This window comes from Limanda limanda, chromosome 6 (assembly GCF_963576545.1).
Source record: "Limanda limanda chromosome 6, fLimLim1.1, whole genome shotgun sequence".
In the NCBI taxonomy this organism is placed as follows: Eukaryota; Metazoa; Chordata; class Actinopteri; order Pleuronectiformes; family Pleuronectidae; genus Limanda; species Limanda limanda.
In genome coordinates, this window is record NC_083641.1 from 12,750,501 (window position 1) to 12,761,819 (window position 11,319).

General features: G+C 46.0%; 1 protein-coding gene across 1 annotated transcript; it reads left to right on the forward strand.

The window, feature by feature from the left end:
• The first annotated feature begins 2,240 nt into the window (after positions 1–2,240).
• fzd4 (frizzled class receptor 4) lies at positions 2,241–10,818 on the forward strand. Its single transcript, XM_061073768.1, has 6 exons — positions 2,241–2,906; positions 6,642–6,779; positions 6,962–7,348; positions 7,830–7,975; positions 8,543–8,790; positions 9,248–10,818. The coding sequence occupies exons 1-6, from the start codon at positions 2,628–2,630 to the stop codon at positions 9,664–9,666; spliced, it is 1,617 nt and encodes a 538-aa protein (XP_060929751.1). The 5' UTR covers positions 2,241–2,627; the 3' UTR covers positions 9,667–10,818.
• Positions 10,819–11,319: the final 501 nt, after the last annotated feature.

The following is an 11,319-nucleotide window of genomic DNA, read 5'->3' on the forward strand; positions in this document are numbered from 1 at the left end:
CACACACACACGCACACACACACACCATGCCCCGCCCCATGATAATCATCAGCTGCAGAGCACAGTCTATTGTTTCAGCTCAGTGCTAATTACTTCAGGTCTTAACCCCAGGTTGAGCCAAAGAGCAGCAGAGAGGGGGGATGGTGTGTATGCGAATGTGTGTGGGAGCGGAGAAGTGTGTGTGTGTGTGTGCGTATGTGTGTGTGTGTGTGTGTTGGCAGTAGGGGGTAGGGTAGGCTGGGTGGAGAGGTCAATGCTGCTGCCAATCAATTGTCACACTGGATTCGCCCTTAACATCATCGTATAATCCAGGGGGGAAAACTCAGCGGCACAAAGAGAACAGCCAACAAGACTCTGATATGAAACACGTCAAGTTAAAATCTGGAGCTAAAGGAGGTTCATGCTTAAAATAAGTTCATTTTGGAGACGGCCATTTTTCAATTTGGGGTGTAACTTCTGTCAAATTATAGTAAAGAAAGTCATTACCTCTGCCAAAAAGTTGGTTTGTTTGTTGGATGGTTTGTTTGTTGGTAAGATTCCTGGAAAGTTCCCCAGAAAGTTTCCCTCAAAACTTGGTGCAAGAATGTGGTGTTGGCTGGGTAAGAACCAATTCAATGTTGGGGTGGATCCAGATCAGTTGGCCGATCCAGGATTTTGTTTTATCACTTTCATAAACATTGCGAGATCAGGCACGTTTAAGGAACTGATATTTATGAGTGTGTGTAATTTGGTGCAGCATGATTTAATTAAAGAGGACTATTGGAAGTAATGTTCTAGTTTTGAATGGGAATGTTCTTGTCTACCGCAACTTCCTCATGCGTTGATTTCTTATGTTTGTTTAGATTTAGATTGAGATTTAAAAAGGGCACATATTTCCTTACTGTGTATGTGTGTGTTTCTGTGTGTGTGTGTGTGTGTGTTTCGGGGCCATGTGTGGAATGTCAACACCAGGTCCGTTATCTCACCCAAATCCAGCTGTGGCAAAGGGTCAACGCTCAAAATTAAAATAAATAATACTGAAGGAGACAAGTGGTTTGATGTCAGGAAGATTGAATAAAAACTGGAAAGACGTGATAACTACTGTTCCAATCTTGTTTCATTAAAACTCCGGGTGCTGTAACATGGGCTCAGGCATGTGTAGTGTTTGAAAAGGTCTGTGGAGCTTGATTACACCAGGCAGACACATTCCTTCTTTTAAGAAATGTCCAAATCCCTTCCTCCGTCTAAATATTTGTAGCAAATCCAAGCACCTTCTCACCCAAGTCCATTTTTGCGACACAGAAAAAGGCACAACAACACTCTTCACTGCTAGTTCAATGCTATAAAAGAGAAACCTTCTGCCTTGGGTGCCACAAGTAAAACCTGTCCAGTATGTGAATGCATTGCAATGCAAAACAGACTTCCAATGCTTCAGCATCACTTAAAGCCCTACTTTCAATTACAATGTCACGAGCAGTTAGAGCTGACGGGCCTTTTAGAGAAGGGGAGTGGAACCTGTGGTGAGGTTCCAGACGGCCTTAAAAGACCATTAGAGGACTTTAAATATAAAATAAACACACACTCGCACACAAACACACAACGAGAGACACACACTGAAAAATCCACTTTTCAGATGGTTCTTTTCTAAAAATACAGCCAATAAAAATATATGTAAGGCCACATCACCCCATATAAATACAGGCTCTGCATATTGTCAGAATTAGTTGGGGAACGCTTGCTGATTTTCTCTGCAGGAGGACAAGCAGCGGAGGAGAGGAGGGAAGGCAAAGAGAGGGAAAAGAGGAGAGAAAAGCAAAGGATGCAAGCTAAAAGGAGAGAGGAGCTGAGGTGAAGGAGAGAGGGAGCAAGGACAAGGACATGATGAAAGAAAAGAAAAGGACACAAGAGGAAAGAGGAGGTATGGGGGAACGGGGGAAGCTGGAGTGAAGGAGAGGGTGGTAAGGGCAGAGGAAAGAAGGCAAGAAAAATCAAAAAGGATGCCAGAGGAAAGGAGACGGAGAGAAAGCTGAAGGGAAGGAGACGGGGTAGAGGGGAGGAGAGGAGACTCTCCCTTCTATTTTTTCTCCCGGATCCCGCCCTCCTGGTCAGGGGTTGGTCGGGGACAGCCTGCTCCCGGGCCCGGATTGGTCGGCTCTCCTCCGGCCGGGCACCATCGTCTCTCCTCTCAGACACAATAAAGTTCAGAGCCGGACGCGGAGCAGCAGCAGAGGCGCAAACACACCGCAGCGCGCACACACACACACACACACACACCCATCGTCCCTGCGGCTCCACACGGACACACACACTAACGGGACACAACACACCCAGGGACCGAGGGACCGATCCAGATGTTTTCACACCGAGGACCACGGGGGACGGATCCAGATGTTTGTTTTTACGCGGCGTCGCTTTAACTGAAAACACGGGACTTTTGGTTTTACGCACGGACCTCCCTGCAGGTTTCCTGGGATGTCTGGAACCTGTTGAAGTGGATTTCCTCCAAAACACGCACGGACCTAAACACACACACACACGCACACGCCTGGACTGTAAACACACGCCGCGGTTTCCAGGGAGACTTAACACAACTTTGCGTGTGAGGGAATATTCCGCATCCGGAGCGTCGCGGTGCGCACAGCCACTCCATGCCCGGGACGATGGGGTCTCTCCCCGGTCTTTCCCACCTCCTCCACCTCCTGCACCTCCTCCTGCTGCTCTCCGCCCCGCTCGGCGTGGTGCGGGCGTTCGGCGACGAGGTGGAGGAGATGACCTGCGACCCGATCCGCATCAGCATGTGCCAGGGGCTCGGCTACAACGTCACCAAGATGCCCAACCTGGTGGGCAACGTGCTGCAGTCGGACGCCGAGCTGCAGCTGACCACGTTCACCCCGCTCATCCAGTACGGCTGCTCCAGCCAGCTCAAGGTACACCGGCTCCACAGGCAGTGCTGCTGACACCTCACCAGAATAGAGCCCACCAGACCATAGACCAGACAGTGTCCTATTAGAGGGGGGGGAACCGCTTTGACCCACATGCACAGATTTAGCAGCAGTGATCCTGGTCCGAATAAGGCACAGCTGAGTCTGGACACTCTGCTATATTTGTGGGTGAGTGGTGTGTGTGTGTGGGTGAGGTATTGCCCATGTTGCAGGGAACACATTGCTTATACTTGTCTGCCTGATGGTGACATAAAATCAGTCACCATAACGTCAAGGTGAAGACAGTTGTTGGTGTAGTTAGGGTTAAAGTTTTGGTTAAGTTTCCAGAATCTGTGTATGTGTGCATAAGGACAGGGAGCTTCTAGAAATACTATTCACCGAAATGTTTTTTATTATGCTGGTGTCATTGATAAGTACAGTGTGTAGAGTGTGCAACAATATTCACACACTCCCAGATATCAGTTCACTGGATCTGCAAATTTAAGGGATTCTTCTCTGACCCACAGTTGTGCCATTCACCCAACTTTCTTTGAAATGCATCCAGTTGTTTTTATGTTACAATGCACATAAATGGACACTGGTGACGACATAAGCTTCGTTCCCAGCAGATATTGTATTATGTCATAATAAGGATAAGCACAGGTGTTGCTGAGGTGGTCAAGTGTCCCAGTAAGACCCCATGACCCCATGACAGTCAGCCAGTGTGCACAACCCGAGAACCCAAATCCAGGAGCAGCTAAATGGGACTCAGCCATGCTCTATCTTATGGTTTACTCCAGGCTCGTCCTCGTGTGACATGTCAAAAGCAACCATATGCAATATCGGTCACTTGATTCCCATGTAAGTGGAGGGGTCCCAGCTTTCCCTCCTTCCTGTTGTGTCAGGCTGTCATGCTAATTTATATGAAAATGCCCCCTCTGTCTGTTGACATTCTGAGTTCATGCCCCACACAGCAACAGCTGAGTCTCGGGGGCTATATACTGTCTTCTGGTTAACAATAGTGCCCTCAGTGTGCTAAGACAAATGCTGCTTGTTGTGCCTCGTGCACCATGTGTGAAAAAATAGATTGGTCTTATTACTTGTGGCTGATATGTTGTTTTACTTAAGACTCTTTATGGGATGACAAGTCAGACGAAGGGGGAACTTATCTCTGGAAACACCAGGAGCAGTGTTAATGAGTTTAATCTGACTTTTCATGTACCTTATTAAAAGTCACACCTAGACGTCTGCCTACAAAAATCCTCCAGTTGTGTCGTCATCTTAAGAAATGGCATTCTTTGTACAGTGAATTATTTGTGCGTACAGGTGCTTTGGAACGGGAACAAATTATCTTGACATGCTAAGTGGACACGGTTGACATTTGTGCACATGTGCAGGAGACAGGAAAAGGAGCAACTGGAGCAGAAAACCAAACTGTCCCGCTCCAGCTGAAAATTGTCGCGTAAGATAAGCCCCCCCTGTCCTTCTTCCACCCACACACACACACAGACACAGACACACACACACAGAGACACACGCACACACAGAGACACACGCACGCTAAAGAGGGAGGAAAGGGAAACCGTATCCTCTAACATTTGCTCTAATGGGAGGCTTCCTGACTGGTAACCAGAGCGGCTTTTAGCAGTGAAGTGACAGCACTCCGGTTACCAACGGTCGGGGGGAAAACACCCAGAATGTGTTACACTACTGTCGCGGGCAGGGTACACATAACTCACTCTAAGACATACCAGATGCTGTACCTCTTTTTATAAACTTGTATGAGATTAAAAAAAAAAGGCCACAAACACACACTCATCCAGAGGGTAACTTTGTTTAGCCTCAAACTTTGTTCATCTAATTTAATCAAATGGCAAATTACTATAATAAATATGTCTCGGCCTGGGAACAGAGGTTCTCTATTTTGCAGTGAGAAACCTGAGACTGACTCCAGATCAGCTCATCTGCTCCGTGTGGAGAGATGAAGCCGTGCTGCAGCCCAGATACTGACCACAGAGCCGTGTGACAAATGGAGTTTGAACAGAATTTGACATCAGATAACTCGTAGTGAGGTTTTTTTTTTATTCGGCTCAGCTCGCTCTAGTCCTGTGATTTGTTTACAAGTCATTGATCGTTGCTATAATTTCAAAAGCACACCGAGGCGCAACTTTTACTTTTTTACTCTGCCAATAAATTCTCACAGAAAGTACAAGTGTATTTATCAGCCATGACACTGCACTAAGGCTTCATGTTTCATTTTGGCTACTTTCGAAGGCCTATTTCGAGGAAGGAGTTTGCTCCACCGCTGCATCAAGGCTGCAACTCCAAAACATTTTGTTCTGATTATTGCCCAATACATATTTTGGTATGAAATTGAAAAAGCCTGAAATCATCAAATCTCCAGCTCCTGGAAAAAAATGTTTGGTCTCATTTACCTAAACATAGCAGAGTGAAGTGTAATTTCTCTTTCTCAGTATTTTAATATCATGAGCTTGGTACAATTTTACACCGCAGCTTCAGACAGATTTCACTGTAAAAGCATGAAATCACTTGAAATTGCAACCTTGACTAACCCCTGGAGTCCACCTTCCCACACGTCTCAACGGCCTCAAAGGGTCAAATGTAACTTCGGATCGTTCACTATCTTTATAACTCTGACTTGGAGATCTATTTCAAAACCATTGCCATGGGACAGAGAAAACTGAGCCTTGGATTAGAGGGAGGGATTATACAGCATTACATGGCACATGCCCTCAGTGTTGTTAAGACCTCAGATTGTTTTTAAAGACGCAGAGTTGTGTGTGTGTAACCTTGGGAGCAGGTTAGTGTTGGCCATCGTGTTTTGACTCAAGTTTGGGTGTTTTTATTGGAATTGAAAATGGTGGGCCGCGACTCAAAAAGGTGATGAAACTTAGTGAAAGGAAAAGGCAGAAGAGAGCAGCAGGACAGTTAGTGGTTATACGCAAATCCACGTGTTGCCATCTACCAGCTGTAACCCTGTTGTGTTATGTAGCAGAATAGGTCCATGGGTTAGTCACAGCAATGTTTCCACTTCTTTAACAAGCACAACACCATTGACAAGACTTTCCTTCTGCTTCACAGTTTGATTTAAGTAAGAGCAGTGAGCTGAAATGTGACGTGATATCGGAAAACTGCTCTCTCCCTGCGCCTCACTCATCTGTTTCTTTCTCCCCTGTTGCCCAATAAAAAGAGCTCTTACTTGAATAAAAGAGATTGCTGAGGGAAGCGGTTCTCACAATGATGGCCAATGTGGTCCCAAGTTACAGTGTGTTTGTTTCAGACCAAGATAAGACGTCATGCAAATTTTTGTACATTGTTTCATCTCAGTTTGTGTCCAACTCTGGGAAACGGACACCAGATTCCAGTGAATAAAAACTGAAATCCTGCACTTTTACCTCTGTAGGGGCATTTTAGTATTCTTCTTCAGCTTCAGAATTCGTTATATGATTGTCTTGCAATATATCGATTGTCAAAGAATAACTGTATTGTGTATTTTGAGTTACCTGATAATTCCCACCCCTAGTCATTAGCTATGGCCTTAAGGTAAGGATATCACCTGGTCCATTAACTGATCCCCAAGAAAACCCATTTGCATTATCGTCAGTTTCAACTTATTTAACGATTTTTGTGTCGATGCTCCATCTCTCAAAATTTGCTTTGTGTAACTATGTGAGATCAAAATGTTTAACTAAATCTTTATACCTCTGTTTTTTTCTCCAGTTCTTCCTTTGCTCAGTCTATGTGCCAATGTGCACAGACAAGGTGCCCATCCCCATTGGTCCGTGTGGTAGCATGTGTCTGTCTGTCAAGAGGAAATGTCTCCCAGTGCTCCACGAGTTTGGCTTCATATGGCCCGAGGTGAGTCACATGGTCACAAGAACATCCTGCCTGTGAAAACAAACACAACTTTAGGGAGACAAAATGCATTCTTTTAGGAATTATTTTTAAAAATTCACCCAAAACAAATGTAGATTAGTTCAAAGAGCGGTTTCAGTATCTGTCACAGCCTTAAAAATGCCATCACATCCCATTTCCTCTAGGTGCTCAACTGCAGCCTCTTCCCACCTCAAAACGACCACAACCACATGTGTATGGAGGGCCCGGGTGACGAGGACTCCCCCTACCCGCCGGTGCGTCTCCCTCCCCACCAGGAGGAGTGCCAGGCGCTGGGAACCGCGCCGGACCAGTACACCTGGCTGAAACAGACGGAGAGCTGTGCCCTCCAGTGCGGCTACGACAGCGGCCTCTACCGACGGAGCGCTAAAGTCTTCACGGACGCGTGGATGGCGGTGTGGGCCGTGCTGTGCTTCCTCTCCACCACCCTGACGGTCCTGACCTTCCTGTTGGATTCACAGCGTTTCTCCTACCCCGAGCGGCCCATCATCTTCCTGTCCATGTGCTGTAATCTGTACAGTGTTGCATATTTGGTAAGTGGTTGACAAAAAAACTTTTTTCAAACTGGGTTAACCTGCTAAAAAGGCGATCGACTCCTATGTAATTGTCAGTTGCTTTTTCGATTTTTCAAGTCATTGACTACTCTCTCACCTCGCTGTCTAGCCAGTGGGGGTTCATACACAGTACAGGAATCACTATTGTTCTCAAGGTTTAAAAAATAGCAAAACAAACTTTCATGGGTAATGCTGCACCAATGCCCAGAAGTTGAATGCACTTCACAGCATCAAGCATAAAGGTTGCAGCTTCAGCGTCTAAACTGCCAAAATAAAAACGAATCCACCGCCAATGCAGATACCAGTGGACAAAGAGTCCAAGTAAATATATGGGATAGGATCGTTTTTTCATCACTAAATACAGACCTTCAGTCAATTTACACTATTTATTTTAAGAAATAATGATAATGCTTCTCTGGTCTTTTTTGTAATTTCCCATTTTGTTCTCTTTGGTTTATAGGTACGTTTAATTCTGGGGAGGGAACGTGTTTCCTGTGACCTGGACACCACAGCAATGCCCATTCTAGTACAGGAAGGGTTAAAGAGCACCGGCTGTGCTATTGTCTTCCTCCTCCTCTATTTCTTCGGCATGGCCTCCTCACTCTGGTTAGTACAAACAAACACTCACTTTCTATTTGTATCAGTTCTCCAACTCTTTTTCCCAGTTTGATTACCATCCTCAGCTGCCGTAGACTCTGCTGGAACAGTTTGAACAAGAGACTGGCCTTCTGCTTTCTCTTTAAGTCTAACTATCCTTTATCATAACCCCTGATCTAGAAGGATTCACTTACACACACAGTCATCCTTTGTAAAAAAAAAAAGTATGTTCTGCACAACACAGTTGCAGTGGAAACCCGGTGCTGAAGCAGCACTTTTTTCTTCCTTTTCACTTTGCCCTCATTTTCCTGTTTTTCTTCACTCTTCTCTGGTGGAAAGACAATAAGCTGAAAAACCCAAGGACTTCACTTTCCTAAAATATGACCCCGACCCTGTTATGTAACTCACGACTATCTGGTGTCATGATTAGCTTCTTTTTACAACAGAGGACTACAGTTGTCTCCTTGACAGGATGTTAGGCCACACTTTAATTTGCTCACATGATGAGAGGTACAATATTGTGATAATTGTCTCTCCCTAACTATTCCTGTGTTCTGCTTGCCTGGCCTCTTCTAGGTGGGTGATCCTGACGCTCACCTGGTTCTTGGCTGCTGGACTGAAGTGGGGCCACGAGGCTATTGAGATGCACAGCTCCTACTTCCACATAGCAGCGTGGGCCATCCCAGCCGTCAAAACCATCGTCATCCTCATAATGAGACTGGTGGATGCAGACGACCTGACCGGACTCTGCTATGTCGGCAACCAGCAGCAGGAGGCGCTCACAGGCTTCGTGGTGGCTCCCCTGGCCTCGTACCTTCTCATAGGTAACAAGAATGTCACTCAGTCGACCCTGTGCCTCGGCCAAGGCCCAACAGTTGTCTTACATTCAACCTGCACACACTCATAGATATCACCCCCTTTAATGTGCCTGATCTTTTTTCATTGAGATCCATGAATTGTTCTGATAAATCAATGAAAAACTGCCCATCATGCAATGTTAAATAAAGCCAAAATATATTCCTTGATCCACCTAATTTAATTTAAAACCTCTAATTTAGATCTGCTTCACAATGTACTAGATTCCTTTAAACTAACAGATGAACAAGGCCCAATTTAGGCCCAATTTAAAATCTCTAGACCCAGATTTTTAAGTAGGAAGAAATTCCTTAAATGGGGGGTTCCTTGGGTCATGCTCAACCTCATCACAAAACTCAGAGATCCTTACTTCCTGTATATGACTGTAATGATATCTGATGAACCCTATTCCTCTCTGCACCTCAGGTACTCTGTTTATCTGTGCCGGCCTGGTGGCTCTCTTCAAGATCCGCTCCAACCTGCAGAAGGACGGCGCCAAAACAGACAAGCTGGAGCGCTTGATGGTGAAGATCGGAGTGTTTTCTGTTCTCTACACGGTCCCAGCGTCCACCGTCATTGGCTGCTACCTCTACCAGCTGTCTCACTGGGAGGACTTCAGGGCCAACCCCAGGGATTCATATGTGGCGTCAGAGATGCTGCGAATCTTCATGTCGCTGCTCGTAGGAATCACGTCGGGCATGTGGATCTGGTCGGCAAAGACCATCCACACCTGGCAACGCTGCACCACCCGCCTGCTCCGGGACAGCAGGGCAAGCCGAGCGGGCAAGCGGGCGCCGGGGGAGGGCTGGATCAAACCGGGGAAAGGGAATGAGACGGTGGTGTGAGGGGACAGAAGGAGAGAACGGACAGGGATCGTCAACCTGCTGCTCTCCCACTGACAAAAACTCTCTCTGTCTGTCCTGATGAAGGATGGAGCGGTCAGAGAATCGAGAGAGCCACTGGATGTTATGGCATCAGGAAAAAGAGATCGCCAAGAGTCCGTAAGCACGTCTCAGCCCCTTCTAACTCCCTCTGGAGTCTAGAAGGATTAAAGAGGAGGACGGCTACACACATAAGTAGCAGCAGTAGCCTCTCTACCTCTGTTAGGCTTCATTTGGCCACAGGGATGGTGAAAAGCAAAAAAAAACAGCGGAAGGAGAAAGAGAGACGGAAAAGGCAGAAGAATATGCAAAACAGACTCATGGACAAGCTGTGTGGCCCCACGTCTACCTCTGTCTCTCTTTCTTCCAGGGCTGTCAGCAGAAGAGACTGAACCTGCTGGAAACAGTACACCCTTGTGTCACTGTGTGTTTTTAGGGTCTGCAATGTTTGAAATTTTACACTGGAGGGTCCTGGTGCAGATATTATACAGATGGAGGCGGATGTTTGCCTCGAAAGCCCCTTCCACGATGCAAAGATTACAAAGGACAATTAAAGACCAGACCAAAAGCCAAGCAAATCTGTACATTGGAACAATATTCTACAGGTCTGCAATTTATACCTTTTTGTACAATACAAAATCACAGGTGTTATTGCTCAGAGGATTTTTGGGAAACCAGCTCTAAGCTGTAATAATGCACTATAATTATCTACAATATGTGAAGTGTCTCAAGTGCATTACCCGGGACAAATAACAGATCATCATAAAGTGTATTAAAATGCACAGAGCCATTAACAGGGGAAAAATCTGTTTATTATTGATGACACAAAAAATTATGTGGTTTATTGTTCCAACGTGTACAAAATTATTCATTTATCACTTTTCTTACAAATACTATGAAGGCAAAGGCAGTTTTCTTTTTTCTGTCTGTACATTTAAGGTAAAATCTGTGCTAGATATGAAGTCGTTCTGCAATGAATCCTGGGAGGACCCCAGCTGTGCCTTTTTTATATAGACCCATAAATGTGGAAGCGGCGAGGCGTCTGGGAGATGTAGGCCTGTGCGACCTCAGCACTCGGAGAAGCTCAGCTAACTTCCAGTGATGTGTGTCTGTGTGTGTGTGTGTGTGTGTGTGTGTGTGTGCAGACTTCCTGGAAACGCTGCACCATGTACAGGAAACTCCGGCAAATTACCATGAAATCCAGGAAATGAAATTATTCCCTCCCATTCCCCTTTTTCCAAAGATCGGATCTGAGGCAGGTTAAAGAATTCAGAAGTGATCAGACAATCGCTCGCCAAAAGACACATTGTGAAGCGGGATAGAGACACGTGCAGGTGGACACACGGGGATCAGTTCCCACGGATCTCGTCCAACAGGTCGTTTAAGACCGAGTTATGATCACTATCACTGTCAAACGTTTGGCCGTCTGCTTTTCTTCTCAGTCGGGTTTGTGTTTTTTTCTTTTCAATCACTTCAGTTCCCGATGAATCTGGCACCGTCTTCTCTGCTTGTATATCTGTAGCCGTGTCTCAATTCAAAGGGCCGTGTCCTTCAGAGGACATGGAGACCTCCTCCTTCGTGGTTAACCCTAACCCAGCCATCGCAGAAGCTGAACCA